This window comes from Myotis yumanensis, unplaced genomic scaffold (assembly GCF_028538775.1).
Source record: "Myotis yumanensis isolate MYYU_CA2020_CCGP unplaced genomic scaffold, mMyoYum1.0.hap1 SCAF_12, whole genome shotgun sequence".
Taxonomy (NCBI): domain Eukaryota; kingdom Metazoa; phylum Chordata; class Mammalia; order Chiroptera; family Vespertilionidae; genus Myotis; species Myotis yumanensis.
The window spans coordinates 17,187,178-17,211,544 of record NW_027223763.1 but is presented as its reverse complement, the minus strand read 5'-3'; the positions used below and the strand labels follow the sequence as shown (position 1 = coordinate 17,211,544).

General features: G+C 37.7%; 1 protein-coding gene across 6 annotated transcripts in view; it reads right to left on the bottom strand.

Annotated features, from left to right (window-relative positions):
* Positions 1-24,367, bottom strand: part of PTBP3 (polypyrimidine tract binding protein 3) — a 78,790-nt gene that overhangs the window by 31,540 nt on the left and 22,883 nt on the right. For 4 of the 6 annotated variants that reach the window (XM_070430889.1, XM_070430891.1, XM_070430892.1 and 1 more), the window contains 3 exons: positions 23,159-23,243; positions 12,286-12,455; positions 8,552-8,698 (listed from right to left, as the gene is read on the bottom strand). In XM_070430889.1, coding sequence (XP_070286990.1) covers positions 8,552-8,698; positions 12,286-12,455; positions 23,159-23,243 — 402 coding nt within the window. Of the gene's footprint in view, positions 1-8,551; positions 8,699-12,285; positions 12,456-23,158; positions 23,245-24,367 lie in introns of those variants that run through there. The other 2 variants (XM_070430890.1, XM_070430894.1) reach the window with 2 other exon arrangements.

Below are 24,367 nucleotides of genomic sequence, written 5' to 3'. Positions count from 1 at the left end.
AAGCAATACATGAATCCTAAAAAATTAGTTAATGTAAAGTAATATATTTGACTTTTATTCAAAATATTTAAATAGGAAAAAAAGACAATGTGAAAATAATATTCAAGACCACTTAAAAACCATTCAAGTAGCCTTAACTCTTCCTGAACAATTAAATTCTAAAGCCTTTGGGTGGCAAATAATAAATGTAAATATGGAGGAAAGGAGCTGTGGTTCAGTGAGGTAAGGAGGGCATCCCTATAGGAAGGCATCCTGGCATGTAGCATCAGAACCTGAGCAATATTAGGAGAGCATCCATGTGGTAGGGTTGCCTAGCAAGGGGAACCTGAGCCCAAACAAGGTAAGGAAGGTTTCTCTATGTGGGGGTGGCTCACTGGGGGTATCAGAACCTGAAGAGCACAAAAAGGGTAAGAAAGGCATCCAGAAGAAAGTAAACTGGCCAGGAATGTCAGAGCCCAAGGAGAGCCAGGCAGGGGTCCACATGGAGTGAGTAGCCAATGTGGTAAAGACAGTCTGAGTATGGTGAACAAGAGGTTTATGAAGGCCTCAATGGCATAAGAATGTTAACAATGGAGAGATAACCGGGCATGGGATGTTAGAGCCCAAGCAGGTTTAGGCAGACAAGTTTCTAAATATTATACTCCACTAAAAGAAACCAAGTCAAGTTCCCAATGTGGAGTACGGAAAGCAAAAAATGAATGCATGGCCTTTTGTTTTTATTGTTTGGTGTGTTGTTTTTTTATTCCTGGTTAGGGCACATGCCTGGGTTGCAGGCTCGATCCCCAGTTGGGGTGTGCAGGAGGTAGCCAATCAATGATTTTTGCTCATCATTGATGTTTCTATCTCTCTCACCTTTCCTCTTTGAAATCAATAAAAAAAATTCATTAATTAAAAAGAAAAAAATTACACACACACACACACACTAGAGGCCCAGTGCACGAAATTCATGCACTCAGGGGGTCTGGGGGTCCCTCAGCCCAGCCTGTACCCTCTCACAGTTCAGGAGCCCCGCGATTGATCACCCTGCAGAGGGAGGCCCCCTCACGTGCTGCAGTGCTGCCGGCCAGGTAGCCTGGGCCTCTCCCACTGTGGGGGGGGGGGGGGGGGGGGCGATTGATCGATCATGAGGCTCTGTGATTGATCATCCCACAGAGGGAGGCCCTGCCCACCTGGCAGGGGCTGCATTATCAGAGAGGCCCTTCCAACCCCCTGATCGATCACCCTACCAGCTGGTGGCCTGAGCCTCCCTCTGTGGGGCCACCGTGGGGCAATGGCGGGGCCCCCCAACCAATCACATCGCATCCGCTTTGGCTGGCCTGGCACCAGTGTGTGTCATAGCATGGTCATCTGGAAGGTCGTCCGGACAGTCATTCTGCTGTTCAGTCGTTCAGTCGATTTGCATATTACGCTTTTATTATTATAGATACATATATACACACAAATTATAGAGAGATGCCAAAAGGACACAGAAGACAACTCTAAGGGCGTCCCACTTGCCAAATATAGGACAATTTGAAAATGAAATAATAATGATTATAACAAATAATAGCCCATCGCATAAAACAGGAAACCTTTAGTCCATACTGATATAGACTGACAGGTGATAAGGAAGAATATATTTACATTGCCTTAAAATACCTTTCTTCAAATACTCTCCCCCCCCCCCCCCCCCCCCGCCCTCCCTGCTTTGTAAATACTAACTTTACAGTGGAGAAGTCAGGCAAACACCAGCCTAATCAAGTGATCAAAGAGGACATCATCAGTAATGCAGCAAATTTAAATTATGTCCCACCTGATACAAAGCAATGAGGAAAAAAGAACATAAAGATATATACTATCCACTAAATCTAATCACAAGGAAACATCAGAAAAACTCAATTTGAGGGACATCCTAAAAGATAAATTGCCTATTAATTTTCAAGTATCAAGGTCATGACAGTCAAAGAAAAACTGAGGAACTGTTTCAGATTAAAGGAGACTAATTTACTAATTTTAACCACTGTATTCTGGTTGTGTAGAATACCCGTTTGTAGGCAAAACACGATAAAAGTGTTAGAAAATGAAGACAGACCAGATTAGCAATTTATTTCCCAAATGCCTCAAGAAATCAAAAGTTCAACACTTTTCTAATTTTGCTATTGTCTCAAATTTTAAAATCATTATTTGAAAAAATGAAGTAAGCGAAGAAGGGAAAATTTAAAGAAAAAAGGCACAGTTAATGATTATTAAAATTAAATGCAAGTTTTCATCAATCTTGTTCCATACTTATCACTGCTTAAGAATGTTGATAAAATGTTTGTGCAACAAAATGAAAACCCCCAGTTACTTTCATTTTCACATAGTGTTACTTGAAATTTTAAAGATCACAGTACTTTGTATGTTGTTTTAAATTAACATTTCTTGCCCTGGCAAGGTGGCTCAGTTGGTTGGAGCAATATCCTATATACCAACAGGTTGTGGATTCGATCCCTGGTTGGGCACATATGAGAGGTGACCGATCGATGTTTCTTCCACATTAATGTTTCTCTCTCTCTCTCTCTAAAAAAAGCAATAAAAAATATATCCTCACGTAAGAATTAAAATAAATAATATTAGCACTTCTGTTTTGTTTTCACGATTTGAATATTTACTTTATTACTTACTATACCATCACTTTGTGAGGTAAGTAGCTTTCCAACATTTTGCTATGATAAATAACATTTATATTTAAAATAAGTACCTTTGTGAAAATTGGCCGTCTTTTACTTTCTGTATGCTTAATAATTGGACATCTATTTTGCTCTGCATAACAACATTAAGGAAATATTGCACATATGATGGTGGTCACATAAGATTTTAATGAAGCTGAAAAATTTCTATTGCCTAGTGACATCTTGAATGTCATAATGTCTTAGCACAACATGTTACTCTCGTGTCTGTGGAGATGCTGGTGTAAACAAACATACTGTGCTGCCATTAGTATAAAACTACCACATGAAATTAAGTGCCAGTACATAATACTGGGCAATGATAATAAACGACTATGTTACTGGCTTACCTAAGTATTACAATTTTTAATATTTTAGAGGGTACTCTTTCTACTTATTTAAAAAAAAAGTTTGCTGTAAAAACAGTATGCCATATTATGCTGGCAACAGTCTCACATACCTCATGTTTACTGCATCATGTTCTCTTGTGCTTTATTTAACTTTATGTTGCTTTATGAATTTAGTGTAGCCTAAGTGTATAGTGTTTATAAAGCCTACAGTGGCATACAATAATGTCCTAGGACTTCACATCCACTCACCACTCCCTCACTCATCCAGAGCAACTTTCAGGCCTGCAAGCTCCATTCATGATAAGTACCCTAAACAGGTGTAGCATTTTTTTCTTTACCTTTTATATAGTATATTTTATCTATTTACTTAGTATTTTTTTTATGTGTGTGTTAATCCTCACCTGAGGATATTTTTCCCATTGATTCCTACAGAGAGTGGGAGGGGAGAGAGAGAAAGAGAGACATTGATGTGAGAAAGACACATCAACTGGTTGCCTTCCACACATGCTCCAACTGGGGCCGGGGATCAAACTTGCAACCCAGATATGTGCCCCTGACCAGGAATCGAACCTGTGACCCTTTGGTCCTCTGGCCAACACTCTAACCACTAAGCAAAACCAGCCAGGGCTTTTATGTAGTATTTTTAATGTACCTTTTCTATTTTTAGATATGTTTACATGCACAAATACTAACAACTGTATTACAATTACTTATAGTATTCAGTCCATTAATATGCTAAACAGGCTTATAACTTAGGAACAACTGGCTATACAATATTGTCTATGTGTGTAATAGGCTATAACATCCAGGTTTGTGTAAATGCACCCTATAATATTCACACGATACAATCATCTAATGAGCATTTCTCACAACATATCCCTGCTGTTTTAAGTGGCACATGACTGTATAAACCTTTTATTTATACCTTTTAGTAGCATTTTTATGCCATATACAAATTTTTATGTATCAGGTAAAACAACTGTCAAACATTCAATTTCCAAAGCATCATCATCTTTGAGAATAATATACAAATAATTATTTGAATATTTTATGACATTGGTTTTTAAAACTATGCTCTTGGAAAGCCAATTACATGTGGACACTGAGTACTACAATCCCATTTCAACATGGTGGTTTATGCCACCTACTTACACTGGGCTCCCCAGTAAGATTTTATGTAAGAAAACAGGGTTCTACTTCTTTCAACTTTGAAAACTGATTCAGACTTCCACCATTTTGAGCCCATAATTAAATGAAAGAGGGTGGTGGTGGTGTCAATCAATCCAAAAAGACCCAGAATTGACACAGGGCTAGAATTAGCAGACAAGGGATTAAAGCAGTTACTACAATTGTATCACACACACACGCATACAAAAGTAGAGGCATGGAAGATAAAATACAGTGCTGTCCAACAGAATTTCCTGTGATGATGAAAATGTTCACTATCTACACTGTCCAATATGATAGCCACTAGCCCAGCCGTGGGCAAACTATGGTCCGCGGGCCGGATCCGGCCCGTTTGAAATGAATAAAACTAAAGAAAAAAAAGACCGTACCCTTTTATGTAATGATGTTTACTTTGAATTTATATTAGTTCACACAAACACTCCATCCATGCTTTTGTTCCGGCCCTCCGGTCCAGTTTAAGAACCCATTGTGGCCCTCGAGTCAAAAAGTTTGCCCACCCCTGCACTAGCCACATATGGTTAGTGAGCACTTGAAATGTGCCTAGTGCAACTGAAGAACTGAATTTTTTATTTTGAAATTTGTCTAGGAAGATATCATCACAGTGAGGTTCTAAGTATGGTTCCTTTTCTTCTTAGATTAAGATGATTAAATCTTATCAAAATTAAGCCTGCACAAACAAAAGTAAACTTCACTTCACTGACTTTACTTCATTATCTCTCCAAAAATTCTATTTATCCTTTATATTAAGCAATTCTACATATATGCTTGTGGTTGCTAGTATTACTCTTCACTCCTTCCTCTTTGGCATATGGGATATCATAGTGGAGAAATATAAAAAGCCATGGTATAAATTGTCCTAATCATTCTGGAGTTTTCAATATACCCTGTATTATTGAGCACTGAGTACAAAGGTCTTAGAGTAGTAGGCATGCAAGAAATGCTTTTGACAACCAATATCTGAGAAAATAACACCTGAAAAAAACAATACCACACATTTAAGTTAAAAAAACGAAATTGAGGCATACTCTTTACTGACAACCACTGAAAAGTCAGGGGAAAAATGAGAAATGTCTTCTTAATATGAAGAGATTCTGTGAATCTGATGATAAAAATTATGACACAGAATTCCTATTATAAGAGATCCTATTTGAATGTTCCGCAACAAACCCTCTAGAATGGTTACACTAACTATAAATAAAGGAAATAGCAGCAGTATGAAACCAACAAATTTTTATTGAGGCATGGGAGAGAAATGTACTTCATGTAAAATTAAAACATGCCTAGATTCTGTGAAGGCATTTCTAAAATTGAGAAGGAAATGAGTATACATAAAAATGCAGAGATTAAAAAAAATACAGAGATTTTAAGTGTTCAGTTTGATGACTTTTTAGAGAAAAATCTTCCCATGGTCATCTCTTTGTGGATTTATAAACTTCCATGCACAAGGTCAAGAAAAACTGTCCATACAATAATTGACTGCTATTACACAACCATTTCTCAGATGATGTACTTTAAAATATAAAATTTTTAGCTATAATTTTAATTTAAGTCAAGGGACAAAAATACTTGATATTCACCTGACCCTTTGGCAAGTGTGTCCATAAGCTGGAAAAGAACTTATGGCATGTTTTGGGATATCTTGATTCAGAAAACAAAAGAGAATGAAACAGTTAATTTATCAGCATCCCAGAACTGTTAAAATAAAAGTTATCTAATACATTTTATATATGCAAACAGGTACCTTCAATTTCAAATTCAGCTTTGGCATAGAACTTTGAATAAAAGAAAAATTATTGTATTTTATGAAACATCAATGCATAAAAACTGCACAAAAGTAACAAAATAGAAAGGATATTGGGAAGAAATCAAGGCTATCGAAGAATAAACTAGGTCATTTGGGCTGGCTTTGGTTGCCAAGCAACTGGGATTTCTCACTGTTTCCCTTTAGAATAATCCTATCTTTAAGAGTCTTTTAAATTGTTTATTTCTTCTTCAAGACATAGTAATATATTTAGGAATCACACTTATGAGAAAACTTACATAAAGGGAAATTAAAAGATCTACTCAAAGACAGGAAACAAAATATAATTTCCTCTTTAAAGGATCAGTGAGCAATAAAAATACGTTAATTATCTTTAAATTAATCTATAAAATAAATTCAATTCCAATTGTGTTTTTGGGGTAGAAGTTACCAAAGTAATTCTAATATATCTGAAGAAATAAAACATATTAAGTTAAATAACAAAGGTGAAACTGGTCACTGGTAGTAAAATAAAGACCAAAAGCTAACCCTTACTCCCCACTCCAAAAATATTTAATAAAATAAAGATTTACATATTAAAATATAAACAACTAAAATGTAAAAGTAGGAGAATATAGGCAATTTTTTTTTAAATTTTGCTTAGCTAAGTCTGTATGAGTATGGTATCAAAATCAGAAACTTTAATACAATCTTAAGAGATATGACTTGTACTAAAATATTTTTTTAAAATAAATTTTATTGCTTTTTTACAGAGAGGAAGTGAGAGGGACAGAGAGTTAGAAAAATCAATGAGAGAGAAACATTGATCAGCTGCCTCCTGCACACCCCCTACTGGGGATGTGCCCGCAACCAAGGTACATGCCCTTGTCCGGAATCGAACCCGGGACCCTTCAGTCCGCAGGCTGACGCTCTATCCACTGAGCCAAACCGGTCAGGGCTGTACTAAAATATTTTTAAAACTATATTATTAAAGCAGACAAAACTTACAAGAGACAGAGAGTAAAATGGTGGTTGCCAGGGTCTAAGGGGAGAGGAAAATGGAAGTTAGTGTTTAATGTGCAGAGTTTCAGTTTGGGAAGATGAATATGTTCTGAAGATGGATGTTGGTGATGGGTTGCAGGATGTGAATGTACTTAATATCCACTGAACTGCATACTTTAAAATGGTTAAAATTGTAAATTTTGTATTATATACATTTTACCGCAATTTTTTAATTGGGGTTTTGGAAACCCACATTAACAGAAATTGCTATAAATACTTTATGAGTAATCAAATAAAAATCAGTAAACAATAAGATATAATTTCTCATCTATCAGGGTCGGGAGAGGAGGCAACGGTCACCAGGCCGGGTATAGAGGAACAGATGCTAAATGTCGACACTGCCATCATTGGAGCCCTGCTATCGCGTGGTTCCCCACCTGACCCCCTCCTCCTTCCCTGGCCACCTCGCTGCCATTGCAGAGGGTGGGCAGTGGGCCGATAGGGGCCTGCTGGCCTGGGGGAGGGACGGGGTACGGGAGGTCAGCCGCCGCGCACAAGGAGGGAGCCAGCCCTCGGCCCCCTGGGAAAGGGGCTGCATCCACTGCCACGCACCCCTGGCTCCTCATCTAAGCCCAGGGCCCGGCTGGGGGAAGGGACCACGGGAGGTAGGCCAGATGGGGGAGGTTGGCTGTGGGAGCACACTGACCACCAGGAGGCAGCTCCTGTGTTGAGTGTCTGCCCCCTGATGGTCAGTGCGCGTCATAGTGACCCATCGTTCGGTCATAAAGGTCGCTTAGGCATTTATAAATATATATAGATTAGTATCTCTTAGAACAAATTAAAGATTGTATAAGGAAATGTCCATTTTTAATAATATGGAAAACTAATTTAAATTCAACTAATTTAAATAACTTTCAACACAGAATCAAGAGCTGGAGGAGTTCTTTTGCCTAGAGCAAGAACATAGGGGCCAAACATTATGCACTTAACATAATAAAAAATCTTCAAATTACTATTTTAATTACTTAAAAATCAACCTGAAGAGACACAAAAGATTCAACATGAACTACACCAAAATAAAAACTGGAAAATAGCTAAGAAATGTTGATATTCTACATTGCACATTCATCTTGAAGTTATAAATCATTTACTAAACATATCTATACATATTCTTATTAACATCTTAAATTCAGTTACGTAACATCACAATAGAAACATCACTCAATTTCTCAATGCCTTTGCTATATATTCTGTAAAAGAGGACTGACTTCTAAAATTCCTTTAGATCTGAGATTTTAAGAGATACATAACAATTTAATTTTTTTTCTCATGTAAACAGTTACATGAGAAAAGTAAATATCTGCCATTTTTAACACCATAACTTTAATCTTCAAACATGGCTTCACTTTCTTATGTTTAAGCTTTTGGGTAAGAAATTTACATACACAATCTTTACTAATAAATCATGCTAAGATGGATTTAAAAAAACACGTTTTTGTTTTTCCTCTGAAACAGAAAATTAATCTTAAGCTATTATACCATAGGTGCTTCCAGCTATTTTTAAAAATGCCTTTAATACTTACAGCTTGATTAGGTAGATTGTCAGTCTTAAGTTCTCTGTGATTGGAATACTGAATAAAAATAGGCTGGCTTCGAAGGTGAGGAGTAACAGGAGTGTAATAATTCACCATAGTAATAGCAGCTTCCTCAGAAGCCATTTCTAAGAAAGCCTGCAATAAACACAAGAAGGTAAAGTGAAAACTCATGGTTTTTGAAAGACAGCTAAGAACTATTTTGTCATTCTAGGTTGCTCTCAACTCATGCATTGTCAACCTAAATAAAATTATATACACAGACAATAATACATCTGAATAAAGAAAGGCACACACCAAAATGTTAGCAAAATGTTCGTTAGTTATCTCTGGGTAACTAAATTGTTTTTGTTCTACACACAGACTAGGTATCCTGTGGTTACCAATCCATCTCTGCCCCTCACACACATGCAGCTCCACCTTGTACCCACTCAAGCCACTCACCACAAGGCAAGGACCAGATCAAAACAAGAAAAGTAAATAAATAAATCACATATATCTGTATAAATATCTGTGCATATATATAGTAATTGTATATTTGTTCTCATGAAAGAAGGGGATGGAAAGATTTTTTGCTTCAATGTAATGAAGAGAATGAAAAGACTTTTCCTTCAATGTGTATTGCTGATATTAATTGGGAACATACTTGAAAAGCTGAGTTCAGTAAAGGATTTGGGATTGAGAAATTGATTCGATTATTTATTTAGTTTTTGATTTTTCTCTTATTTTTGTTTCTCCTAAATCTAGAAGTAATTAAAAAGGCAAAAGTAAATGTGTGGCCTGGCGAGTGTGGCTCAGTGGTTGAGCACTGGCCTCTGTACCAGGAGGTAATGGTTTGATTCCTGGTCAGGACACATGCCCAGATTGGCTCACTCCCCAGTAGGGGGAGTGCAGGAGGCAGCTGATCAATGATTCATTCTCATCATGATGTTTCTACCTTTCTCTCCCTCTTCCTCTTTGAAATCAATAAATATACATATATTTTAAAAATGTGTGCATCACCACTATGAATGGATGCTTTCAGGAGTTGAGATTTAACAGTTCTTTGCTAAAACAGTCTCAGAGATGGGGCATGACCATCTGTTCTTCTTTACCCTTTATTAAACAGTTTATGAATACAATTAAATAGAGCATTCAGGAGCAGAGGCTCAACTATTCAAATTAGGGAAACAGAAGAACTTCCCATAATAAGCCAAATCATTCAAGCAAAATTTTTTTTATCTGTAATCATTGTACTACTAATAATATTTGCAGAGTAACATAGGATGAGTTAAGATGGAAGACAAACCTTGGTATTTATATCTTATTCTATATATGGCTTCTTCTGGCTATCAGGACTCCTGTAACTTATATGACAGGAATAGGATACTTATAAAGCTTTAAGGTGGCAGGTTTTGCCACCTATCTTAATGGTTCATTAGGAAGACAAAATATAGACATACACTAATCACTCTGAACCCTCAGAACCACCTTACGAACATCTTAAATTTAAAATGCATTTTAAATCAACGCAAATTTCTAGTTAGACAACTCAATTCATTTTTTACTACAATAAAGCATTTAGTTAGCAATTCAAATTATATATAAAACATTTATAATTTATTTATAAAGTATGTACTTAACAAAATTTATTCAACACAGGAAATGGCACATATCTATAAATTTAACTTTCTTTGTTACTTACTTGGCAAGTGTTTCCATTTGGCAAATATCCTAGGCTATTAACTTAATTAATGTTAAATATGATGCTTAACTGAATTAATCAAATGTCACAACTGAATTGATTAAATGAACTAAAAACAATCTACTAAATAGTAATGCTAGCCAACAACAGTGGATCAAATACCATTAATTAATTAACTGATCCACAATAAACAAATAAAATTCCTTCCACTTCAAGAAATAGACTTTGAGTCATTTATACCATCTAAAAGGTATAAAAATCCACAATACACTTTAAATCCACTATCCAGTTGTATCAGTAATATACTTTTTCTAGTATTTGTAAAAAAGGATAAAAATGATCAAGGTAAAAATAGCTATGGCAGTATCTCCTACCTTGTTTGTAATCATCTTTTCAACAAAAAAAATTGTACAACTGTAGTATTTTAATAATATTCACTATATGAGGAGAGGGTCTTTTCCTACAAACTCTTTACTACATATTAAGAATTAACTCAATGTTTAACATCAGTCACACAAAGGAAAAACTAAACAATGTATTTGGAATAGTACATGATTCTTGTCATAAGAAGTTTTTTCCTGAAAGCATATAAAACCTAAGAATTCATATTTAATGAATTGTCCAGTAAAGGTTTTATTTCTGTTTTTCTAAAGTATCCAGTCAAAAGGATCAATTTTCATAATGTGGGTGGAAAGAAAATCAAATTACTACCCACAGAAAGACTGGTGAAAATAATCCCCCTTATGCCCTCAACACTCTACTTCCAAGTACCATGGGAAAGATTATGCCTAAAAGTAGTTCTAGTGACTCACATCTGAATCTCCTGCTAAAGTATATCACTGACAAGATATTTTTCAAATAGTACTTATAAACAAAAGACAAGCAATCAACATAAGTCAATTAGCACTACCGATAAATAAAACCCCAGAACTAATAGTAGCGACAGAGGAAAGTATGATATTGCCTGCTGCCTCTCACAGCCATTTGACATAATGTATAGGATATACTACTGAAATATGATAATATACATGATACATGGCTGTTACACATATCACAACCATTAGACATGGCCATGTTGGCTCTTTTCAAACCATGCAAACCTAGTATTCTCAACAAAGGCAACTGTGTTAAAATAAAGATCTAGGTACATGTACTATCTCCAAGAGATGGGAGATTAAGTATGTAGACACAACAAGGACTAACACCTTATTTAACTTCTACAGATCTTAATAATCTCGTCCGAATTAAACAGGGATGTTACTTTATAGCTTACTAAAGGTCTGAACATAATTCAGACATCATCATCCAGCCTCTAGCAAGTCTATTGCTAATCAAGCAACTTATTTATAAATACATTTAAAATGTGCTTCTTAAACTTATTCATGAGAAGTGTAAGAAACATAGGGACATATCCCAATGTACTACACAATGTCTAGGGCCTCGCTCAATTTGTTGTCCGCTTCTTTGCAACAATGCTCAGTGTAAAAGAGAACTAGGAGAGAACTAAAAAATTCATCCCAGTGAGGTCTGAGATGGAACAAGAAAGCATGCGATTATTCAATCAATATGACATGTACTATATTTTTGAAATGATCACCACAAAAGCATATTCATCTTAAGAAAAACCTATTAACTTCTGAAATTATCGAAGAAGCTACTTATTAATTCTATAACTAAAATAGTATAAATATTTCTATATAGATTTTGGAAAACCTCTATGTCCTGTAATTTGCCAAATGAGGTATAATTTATATTTTCTCTCTTTTTCTGTTGGGGTCTTTTGGTAATCACAGGATATTTTCATCAGCCATTTTGTAATTAAAAATATAAATTTTTTTATTAAGGGAAAAAGACCAGTCAATGTTAATATTTTTATCTGTTGTTTCTTGTCATACACAAAAAATTATAATTTAAAAACTACTTTATGTAAATAGAATGAAATTTAGAAAATGCAATTTAGAAAAGTTCAAAAAAATAAAAATCATCTTTAACACTAATACCCAGAGATATAACGATGGGTCAATCTTTAAATATTACATACCTGGCTTTTTCCTTTCAACATCAAAAGATTAGTTACTTTGCCAAATGGTAGACCTAATGATATGACCTCTGCTTCGGTGACATCACTTGGAATTTTGCGAAGATGGAGAACACGGGAAGGCGAACAGGGAGGTCTATCTCCTTTAAATTTCTTGTTGTCACTCCCATTAGCTAAAAAAAATAAGATTTTAAAAAAATTACTGAAACTAATTTGGGTAGACATACTATATTAATCATATGTATCATGACAATACTGATCCTCCAAGAGTTTCAGGTTTTGAAATTTTGGGGATAATGGGATAGATGAGGTAAGAGGAGAAAAGAACCATTCATCTTTAAGTGAAGAGGTTTTTGGTTTTTTCACACAGGTATTAAAATCTTTAAAAATATAAGCATGTTTAACTTCAAGGAAATTACTGGGTAAGTTAATTACATATTTAGAAGCACCAAATACTTCTAAATAATCAACTATTTGTTGTGAATAGAGAACATTTATAATGTCCTTACAGTATTTTAAAATATATTTTTCTAATTTATTCTGTTGCTAAATAAGTACGAACAATAGCTTTTAGGGTACACTATAACAAAAATTTTATATTTATTATACCCTAAAGGGATTTGGATTTGAGCTATATGTTTATGAAAATTAAGTCTATTTCTTAGAGATTATTTATTTTTTAAAGTTATTTTTTGAGGCTAAATTGTGGTTTCTGAGAATAATCTTAGTCCTTATTATGTAATAGTTTTTAACATAAGCATGATCACCTTGCTAAAAATGCAAATTTCCAGCTCTACCCTAGATCTACTACAGGCAGGACCCAGCAACCTGTGCTTTAACAAGTTCTCCAGATGATTCTGATGCAACCTTAAAGTTTGAAAACCACTGCTGTAAAATAATTACCTCAGTTCACAGACAAATTTCATTTAAATCCTACTATTTTAACACTGACAATAACTAGACTGACAAGTCTGTAACAAATACTCAAATTTATATATGTAAGATCCAGAAATGTCCCCCTCCCCCAGATATAGCACTGTATAAAACGGAATGCAAATTATCTGAAAGCCAAAGGTTTCACTACAGTTATGTGTGTTTTTTCTTAAATACTAAATACCATACTTAGCACTATTAGGAAGAAAATATTATCTTTCAAAAGGCCTAAAATGATCATTTTCCCAAATATTAATGGAACTTTACAATCAGATGTCTGTGCTCCTAAATAAATAAATTTCATGAGTACCACATAAAAATTATGGTAATACTATTTTATACCCGTATCTGTGGCATGGAACTCTACTTGCTTACAGGTGAATAAGTTGACTTATTAACCAAACCAGCATTTTCTCCCAAATTCTCTACGTTCATGAATTCAAGCAGCATCCTACACAGAGCCAAAAGACTATCAATTCTTAGAAGTCCTTACAATTCTGTGTCTGTGTATAGCAAATGGTTAGCCAGACTGTGAAAAATAATTGGCAGTCAGATATTGATAATCTGGTAGGCAAGAGATTCCTTCTTTTCCCTCTTCTTTCTCATCAATCACCATGAAGTAAGTTTTCCCTCCAAAATGACTAATTATATTTTTCATCTCCACTCTCAATGTCACCAACCTCATCTACGATCTTGTCCCCTTCTACTTCTCTAGTCTCACTCCCCTTTTGCCTGGTCTCAGATCCTACATTATCAACCTAAAATAGTGTACCATGTCATTTTCTTGCTCTAAAGACTCTGTCCATTCATTTCTAGTTTTCACACTGCTTTCATTTACACTGCCCTATTTGAGTTGACATATAGAAATATACTCAGTTAAATCTTAATTTTAGCACATGAAGAGATGGAGGTTCAGAGATGATTTATTTTTGTAAATGGCTAGACAGGGGTCCTCAAACTATGGCCCGCGGGCCACATGTGGCCCGCCGAAAACATTTATCCGGCCCGCCGGGTGTTTTTGCCGCCGCTGTGTGCATAGGAATTTGTTCATAGTTTTTTTTTTAAACTATAGTCCGGCCCTCCAACGGTCTGAGCGACAGTGAACTGGCCCCCTGTTTAAAAAGTTTGAGGACCCCTGGAACAGGTGAAAAATGCATTATTCAAACTAAAATTTAAATGTAACCTTGTAAAAATCTTCACTCAAGTATATATGTGTGGTTTTTTAATCAAGTTTTTTTTTCCTTCGAGAGGAAGAAAGAAACATCCATCAGTTGCCTCCGACCAAGGTCAAACTCACAACCTAGTATGTGCCCTTACAGCAGTGGTTCTCAACCTGTGGGTCACGACCCCTTTGGGGGTCGAACGACCCTTTCACAGGGGTCGCCTAAGACCATCGGAAAACACGTATATAATTACATATTGTTTTTGTGATTAATCACTATGCTTTAATTATGTTCAATTTGTAACAATGAAAATACATCCTGCATATCAGATATTTACATTACGATTCATAACAGTAGCAAAATTATAGTTATGAAGTAGCAACGAAAATAATTTCATGGCTGGGGGTCACCACAACATGGGGAACTGTATTAAAGGGTCGAGGCATTAGGAAGGTTGAGAAGCACTGCCTTACAGGAAGTCGAACCTGCTACCTTTTGATGTATACTGAGCCACCCAACTAGGACTAAATCTCAAAGCGTTTGTCTTATCATTCCTAGAAATAAGCAAGCAAATTTACATTATAAATTTTCAATGTATGTCCAAATTTATGTGGCTTATAATTTTGTCACTAGTTAAGAATACCAAACATCACACCCTGGATAGGAGTAAAAGCCAGGGTGCCTTTTTGCACCCTCCCTGTAGATCTGAATGGCTAGACTAAAATACCACCACCTTGTGTTTTCTTAACCAGAAAATATTGTTAAATACTGGAAAAAACATTTTAAAAGCAAGAGGTTTATATCACTTTACCCAGACTATTCTAAAATAAATGAAAGAACATTAAGAAGGTCGTTTCTTTTACAGAGGTATACATAATCTCTGTAAAACTATGTGTGAGAAAAAAGATTAATACTACAACTATTTGGGCTTGTGCTGCACTATCAAATAAAGACCCGTGGTAACACATTTTTATTTTAAAAAATGTGCAATTATACATCACCACTGTAGGTTAATTGTTCTATATTATTATGAAAGTGCCATAGCTATATTATGAGCATAGGCTATGCCCAGATATCCAGTCTTGGCAAGTTACTTTCTGAAATCAAAAAAGTTACTTTATGAAATAAAAAAATCAATTTTGGGTTACTTTATGACCCAAAAATGGCTGTATCTAAATATTTGATAAGTATAATAATCTGAAAGTGGAAAATATATATTAGCAACCATATAGCCATAATTCAATAAAAGTCAACAGGAAATGAGGAAATTCTATTACACTGAATACATAACTTTGAAGAATTATCCTATATAATAAAAGGCTAATATACAAATTGTCCCCTCCACCGGGAGTTCGACCAGGGGAAGGGGCCAACTGGCCCCATCCCCAATAAGCCCCCCTAATCCCGATCAGGAGTGAGCACGGCCCACCAACCACCTGCGGCCCCTCCCCTGGGCCGGTGTGGCCCGATAGGCCCCGATCGGGGCAGGCCAGCCAGACCCCACCTGTGCATGAATTTGTGCACCGGGCCTCTAGTTCTTTGTATGAAAGGATACATCACACTTTCCAAAATTTTTATTATGAAAATAAGTATTCAAAATACTTAGCTTACATCAATCTTGTATTTTATTGAACAATATACTGAAAACTACTGAATGCCTACTAGTCATGTTCCAAAGAGATAAATGAAAGAGGCTTTTTAAAAATTATATATTCCCATCTCAAAACTGGAGGAATCTATGAGGTAAACTACCTTGTAAATATGGATTTTTTAAAAAAATTCAACTTTATTAGGGTATACTTTAGATAAAATAAAATCTACCCACATTTTACAGTTTGACAACTTCTCGCATATACACCCATATGAACACAATTATCAAGATATAGGAATATTTCACCATCCCCACAAGGTCCCAAGTGCCCCTTTTAGTCAGTCCTCCTTCCAAAATGACCAGCTCCTCAATTAAACCATAGGTCCTACACTGTCTTGATTACTATAGCTTTACAGGAATTCTTGAAATCAGGTACTTACTAAGAAGAGTTCTCTTCTTAATAATTGAGTCATCCAAACTATACACATCATGATATCTCTGCATTTATGTAGGCCTTCTTTACTTTCTCTCAGCAACGTTCTATGGTTTTCAGTGGAATGGTCATGCACATATTTTGGTGCATTTAGCCCTACGTACTTCATAATTTTTAATGGACTTGTAAATAACACTTTAAATTATGTAGCAATTAATCATTGATAGTATGCAGAAATACAATTTTGGTATGTTGACCTTGTATTGTACACCCTTGCATCATTCCTAATTTCAGAGGGAAAGCACTGTCTTACACCACTAAGTATAACGTTTATTGTAGTTTCATACCTTTATCAGGTTGAAAAAGTTCCCTTCTACTCCTAATTAGCTAAGGCTTTTAACATAAATGGGAACTGAATTTTTTAAAATGATATAAACCCTCCTTGATCATGATATATTATCTCCCCTCTTTTTCCATATTATATGTATACTAGAGGTCCGGTGCATGGAATTCATGCACTCAGGAGAGGGGGGATCCCTCAGCCCGGCCTGCGCCCTCTTCTCTCAGTCCGGGAGCCCTTGGGGGATATCCGACAGACAGCTTAGGCCCATTCTCCGAAGTCGTCAGTTGGACATCCTTAGTGCTGTTGCAGAGGCGGGAGAGGCTCCTGCCACCACTGCTGCACTTGCCAGCTGTAAGCCTGGCTTCTGGCAGTTCCTGCATTGAGCGTCTGACCCCTGGTGGTCAGTGTGTGTCATAGCGACCGATTGTTCTGCCGTCAGGCTGAAACAGGCTCTCAGACATCCCCCGAGGGGTCCCTGATTGTGAGAGGGCACAGGCCAGGCTGAGGGACCCCACTGGAGCACGGTCGGGGCCAGGAAAGGATGTGGGAGGTCGGCCAGGTGGGGAGGGGCCACGGAGGGCTCCAAGGTGTGTCCAGCCTGCCTTGCTCAGTCCCGATCAGCTGGACCCCAGCAGCAAGCTAACCTACTGATCGGAGCATCTGCCCCCCTGGTGGTCAATGCATGTCATAGCAAGCAGTTGAGCGGCCTTAGCATATCATTAGTATATTATGCTTTGATTGGTTGAACAGCCAACTGGATGACCGGACACTTAGCATATTAGGCTTATCTTACCTAATAATAGACAAACATGGTAATTGACCATACCTTCGCTATGCCTCCCATTGGCTAATCAGCGAGATATGCAAATTAACCCAACCAAGATGGCGGCCAGCAGCCACAGAGCTGGAATGAGCAGGAGGCTTGCTTGCTCCAGTGATGGAGGAAGCCAAGGTTCCCCGCCTGCCGCGGCCGGCTCTAAGCTACACTCAAAGCAACAAAGTTTCAATTATAGAAGGTAAATAAACCCCAGATACCTGCTTTCAGCAGGCCGTGGCCACTGAGCTGTAGCCTTGGGTTGCCCCTGGAGATGGAGGAAGCCAAGCCCTGGCTGGCTCTGAGCTCCACTCCAGGCTACAAAGTTTCAATTATAGAAGGTAAATAAATCCCAGAAAAAAAAAGAAAAAAAGGAGAGGCTGGGAGCTTCTGTCGCTGGGGAGGCTTGGCCAGCCTGAAAACGGCCCTCAGCCCTTCACCCAGACTGGCCAGGCACCCCAATGGGGAACCCCCACCCTAAAGTGGGTGTTGCCAGCCTGAAAACAGCCATTAACCCCTCACCCAGGCTGGTCAGGCACCCCAGTTGCCGGAATCCGGTCCATCCTTGCTGCTTGACACAGTCGCTGCAGGAAAGAAACATCTGCACAGCATGTTTCAATGGACCTGGCATATATAGCATACTGTTCTTAATATGTTTGCTCCCTTTAGCGCCATGTGTTTTAACCAAGGTCACCTCTCCAAGAAAGGTTGTTTCCCCAGGTGGGGATCTTTCCCTGAGGTTAGGGAGGGGATACAACCCCTTAATTAAGTGCCAGGCGGGTAGTTAAGCTACATAATCTTTACTCCCTGGAATGGAGATAAGAAACGCCCTAACCTTTGTAATAGAAATTGACAGGATTAAAATCGGCTGGTATAAATACGGATGTAACAAGACAATAAACATCAGAACCTCATCAGTTCCTAACCAGAGCTCCGACCAGAACTTTGGCTGGAAATCCTGGCTATAGGTCCTGACTAGGCTGCTGATCAACTGAAGGCTGTCTTCGTGTCATTCCTTCTTCGCCAACTCCGTCCACACCTTTGGGGACCCCTGGACCCGCTGGGATTGGACCCCAGCACCAGTGGCACCCCAGTGGGGACCCCCACCCTGAAGGGCAAACCAGCCAGCCCCCACCCATGCACCAGGCCTCTATCCTATATAATAAAAGGGTAATATACAAACTGACCCTAATAGCAGAAAGACTGGGAATGACTGGTCACTATGACATACACTGACCACCAGGGGGCAGATGCTCAATGCAGGAGCTGCCCCCTGGTGGTCAGTGCGCTCCCACAGGGGGAGTTCTGCTCAGCCACAAGCCAGGTTGACAGCTACCAGTACAGCGGTGGTGGTGGGAGCCTCTCCCGCCTCCTCAGCAGCGCTAAGGATGTCCGACTGCAGCTTAGGCCTGCTCTCCACTGGCAAATGGACATCCCCCGAGGGCTCCCGGGCTGCCAGAGGGATATCTGATTGCCAGCTTATGCCCAACCCCCCGGGGAGCAGCCCTAAACCAGCAGGTGGTCATCCCCTGAGGGGTCCCAGACTGCGAGAGGGCACAGGCCAGGCTGAGGGACCCGCACCCCAAGTGCACAAATTTTTGTGCACCGGGCCTCTAGTATTATATAAGATATTTGATTTACTATCCTGCTGAATATGTTTGTGTCCATATTCATGAGGGATGTTAATCTATAAATTTTTCTTTCTGTAGCAGAAAATTTATTTAAACTAAAAAACATAAAAAACAAAAAACACCTTTGACTGACAGTTATGCCAAATATAGGATTCTTTTACAGGTTGACAGTTTTAATATTTTAACGCTTTTAATACATTGGCTCACTGCATCATGGCCTCCAAAGTTCTTCATGAGAAATCTGCCCTTATTCTTACTGAGGATCCCTTGTATGTGACGAGTTCATTCTCTCTTGCAGTTTCAAGATTCTTTGTCTTTTGAAAGCTTGATTATAATGTGTCTCAGTGTGGGTCTCATTGAGTTAATCTTACCTGAGTTCATTAAACTTCTTGGATATTTATATTCACGTTTTTCATCAAATTTGGGAATGTGGTAACTCTGGAAATCAGATTCTTCCCCTTCTGTGAGGCTTTCCGGGTTCTGAATTATTTTTATTTATTGTCTTTCTTTTTTTTATTATTATAGGCTGTCTCTGGGCCAACAATGAGCCTGCTGTGTAAACTAAGGTCTTTTCAGGTTTCACCAGAGCCTTTTCCTGTATGACCACTTTCTAATTTTCCCTGTAGATGCAGTTGTTTTTTTAATGTTTGGTCCCCAAAAGGAAATAAACAGGAAAAATGAAGTGGGGGAAGGAGAAGAGCACTGGCCCTTTAAATCTCATGGTAGTCATCTGGGGGGAGTGAGGCCTAGCTTGCAACAAAGCAGGAGAGGCAAGAACAATGGTTGCCTGCCTCTTTGTTTGCAAGTGTGTATCAGATGAAGCAATTATCTATCAGAGCACAGATCCCCAAAAGTTAAAGGACAAGGTCTTTTTTTGACCATCCTAGCTCCCGCAAGCTGTTGTAAGCTACTCCTAAAACAGGGATACAGCTGGCTCCATGTGACTGGGGGTGGGAGGGGGGGTGGGGGGGGGGGTGGTGGTGGTACGGGTAGCAGCTACTGTGCTAAGATCTGAAAATTAACCATAATTTACCTTCCAAGTCTCCTCATGAAACTTGCAAGCCTTCAACAGACTCAAGAGTTCCAATTCAGTTACAGATTCAGGCAGTGCAATTGTTGTCTAGGTAGGCAGTTATGATTCCTGATGCTTCTTATTATGCCATCTTCCCAGAATCCTCCCTCAATTATCTTTTAAATTTAAAAAAAAAAAAAAAAGGAGAAAGTCATGTGTCCACATAATTACCACTGTAGACACAAGTTTCCACCTGGTATCATTTTCCTCAAGTCTGAAGGATTTCCTTTACCATTTCATAAAACAGAAATCCAGAAGGAGGCAATTAGTCTCCAGCAATGGTCCTCAACTCCAGCTGCACAAACCATATATATATTTATCTATATATTCACCTAAGAAGCTTTAAAAACAAATAAAGAACAGTATCTAGAGTCTCTAGACCCACCCCAGCCCAAGCCCCAACAGAGATTTTAAAATTGGTGTGGGGTAAGTCAAGGCATCTGTATTTTCTTCAAAGCTTCCTAAGCTATTTTATTGAGCATCCAGGGTTGAGAACTTGTGATGCACACCTAGGCATAGTGAAACCACAGAACAAAAATAAAGAGAAAATATTAAGAATAACTACAGAGAAAACTATCTACAAAGTAATAACATAAACTGACAATAGACTTTTCAACAATAGAAGCCAAAAGAGTAAAATAGTACATTCAAAGTGCTGAGAGAAAATAACTATCAACCTAGAATTCTAAATAGCTATCATTCAATAGCGATAGTGAAGTGGACATTTTTAGTCAGTGTGAGAGGTTACCATTTACAGAGCTCTGCTGAAACAGCTACTAAAGAGGATATGCGCTTCAGGAAAAGAAACAATGAACTTAGGAAATGGGATACAAGAAGAAATTCAAAATACAAAAACAAAAACTGCCGCCTGCTAAAAGCTAGATCTCATACTTCTTTCTTAAGTAATCAATCAACCAAGACCAAAGAGACTACCTGACCTCAATCTTTAAAATAAGAACAAACATATAGGCCCTACCCTTGATATACTATAACTCTGGGGAATAAGGGCAGAATTTTTTTTTTAAGCCCACCAGATCAAAAGGTTTAAGAACTTCATATTCTAGCTTTTACTTTATCCAGTAGTTATGAGTATGGTTCCTCAAATGGCAGCATCACCTTTACCTGGGAACTTGCAGAAATGCAAATTATCAGGACCGACCCTTGATCTAATAAATTAGAAATTCTAGGGATGAACTCAGCAATCAGGCTTTATTGAACTAGCCCTCTAGGTGATTTGGATGCCAGCTCAAGTTTGAGAAAGCTGATTTAGTCTCATGCCCGTATTACATGGTCCATACTTCTACATGAACAAATCCTATGCTGTTGCTCTGCCTACAAAATCTTTCCATTTAGTCCTCTAGAGCAAGCATGTCAAACTCGCTGTGAGTTTGACATGCTTCCTTCAGAGCAATGTATCATGGCTGACCAATTTCCATATATTTTTAATTTCTTCATTCAATTTTCTTTTCATCTTTTGCCTTAACTAAACCTGGTCCACCTCTCTCAGTGTGTCCTCACATAAAGCCTGTTCACTTTCCCAAACCCCATGTATCTCAGGGTCTGGAAATTGAGGTCCACTTGTTCCCTAACTCCCTATAACTCCAAAAACATCTAGATAAAAATCTCACCTTTTCTGAGACTCTCCATTCTCATGACTTCAGCTGCCAATGTGTATGATATTCACTTCCAAATGTCTCTCACAATGCTGAGACCAGAAGAACCCACTATCTACCTGAAACTTCCATCTGGATGTTCCAGAGAAAGTCAAATTCAATAATAAAAATCCGAACCTGCTATGTTGTCCAATTCTGGTCTTCCTACATTTTCTAATATAAAGAGTGGCATCACCATCTATTCAATTTTCTAAGACCAAAACCTGGAAATCATCAATGAAATCTCTTATTCAAACATTAATCACCAACAGTAATCATCAACAACTATCACTTTCACCTTCTGTAAGTTCTCTAATTCTCTCCGTCATAATTGTTACTGCTACTGTATAAACAGTCTCTTAAAGGCTCACTCTCCCTCCAGTGTTACACTTTCCCAACTTGTTTTACAGTCTCCAGTCTCCAAATTTCAAAAATATTTTTAAATCAAGTGGTACCTTATGGGATGTGAATTACGTTTCAATGTTTAAAAAAAATATTTTTTTTATTGATAATATTATAGATATTTCCCATTTTCCTTCCCTTTATTCCCCTCCTCTCAGCCCCTCCCCTCCCCACAAGGTATGTTTCAATTTTTAAAAATCATGTTGGCATATTAAAATTTTAACACTTCTATTCTAAATCCATCATCATTCAATACTACAAGAGTTTGCACCTAGTTCTTTTACTCAATTGTGAAGGGTCACCAACTTATTGATAGCCTTATCACAACTGTGTAGCACACAGAACATCAAACTAAAAAGGAATTATCAAATTAAACCCAAATTAATCCTTAAAATTTATGAGAACTATAACTCTTAATTTCACATATATGAACTTTACAGCAATAAATTTTAGTTTTTGTTATACATAAACTAGATGCCCGGTGCACGAAATTTGTGCACGGGTACGGTCCCTAGGCCTGGTCAGCAATCAGGGCCGATCGGGGCCTTCCGGTTGCCAGCCGGGACCTCCCTTCCCCAGCTGCCGGCTGGGGCCTTCCTTCATTCTGCGCCGCCCCCTGGTGGTCAGCGCATATCATAGTGAGCGATCAAACTCCGGTCTCCCTGTCAAACTCCTGAGGAGATACTTTGCATATTAGCCTTTTATATATATAGGTAGTGGAACTTCAACATGTTTATAAGATGACCAAAATAAGAGCACTGTAAAAAATTGGGGGGAAACCCATGGAGAAAAAAAACATTTCAGATTTTGAAAAGGAAAAAAAAAAAAAAAAGAAAACTCACCATACACACCTATAGAAGGACTAGAATTGTTCATGGTAAAAGGTCCGTTAATGATGCCAGAAGAAAGAAGCTCATCAGATCCCCGCTGAAAGGCAAGAGTAATATTCTGTTAATAAAACAAATCTCAAATAACGGTCCATATTTACTACTAAAAACATAGAAGTCAATAAATTACTTCACCTGAATATCAAGGCATTTAAGGGGAAGTACTCAAGAATCACAAAGGCTAAAGGTTGGAAGTGAACTTTATAGAAAAGAAAAATTACTAAATATCTACATGACAGTTATTAAAAAACAGAATGGCCATCACATAACTGGAGGCATAATCCTGAACCTTTTTTGATTAAACCCAATCCTCTGACATGCTACATGTGAAGTACCAGAAACCATATTTAGGAATTTAGGATTTCCATCCTGACATTGCTTCTGTAATATATATATAATTTATTTTATATATTTCTTTATTGATTTCAGAGAGAAGGGAGGAGAGAGATAGAAACATCAATGATGAGAGAGAATCATTGATTGGCTGCCTCCTGCACACCCCACACTGGGGATGGAGCCCGCAACCCAGGCATGTGCCCTTGGCCGGAATCGAACCTGGGACCCTTCAGTCCGCAGGCCAATGCTCTATCCACTGAGCCAAGCCGGCTAGGGCTGTAGTATATTTTTAATTACACTTAGTACATTAAGAATATTTAGTATATTAAGTACGTTAAGTTTTTGTAATATATGTGAATGCAAATATTTTGTGCAGCACTCCCTAATAATTCTGGTTTTTTGATACCCTCTTTTTTAGGTTGAACACAAAGATGTAATTTATTTCTATATTGGCCAAGTTCTTTTATTCACTGATTATTTTTTCCATCCATTAATCTTCAAAATGATCTTTAATGTGTACTATTTCTTAAACTACTATTTAAGTAAATACTTACTCTATTTTTCAGGTAAGAGTTTTGACCAATTCCAAACCTGAATGGTCAATGCCAAAGGAAAAGTCAGATAGACTTTTCATTATAACCCTAAGATCTATTACCAAGATTTAAGTTTACATTTAAGAAAGATAATAAATACTATCCACAGCCCTAGCCAGTTTTGTTTGGTGGATAGAACACTGGTCCACGGACTGAAGGGTCCAGGGTTCAATTCCGGTCAAGGGCATGTACCTCGGTTGCAGGCGACAACCAATCGACGTGTCTCTCTCACAAT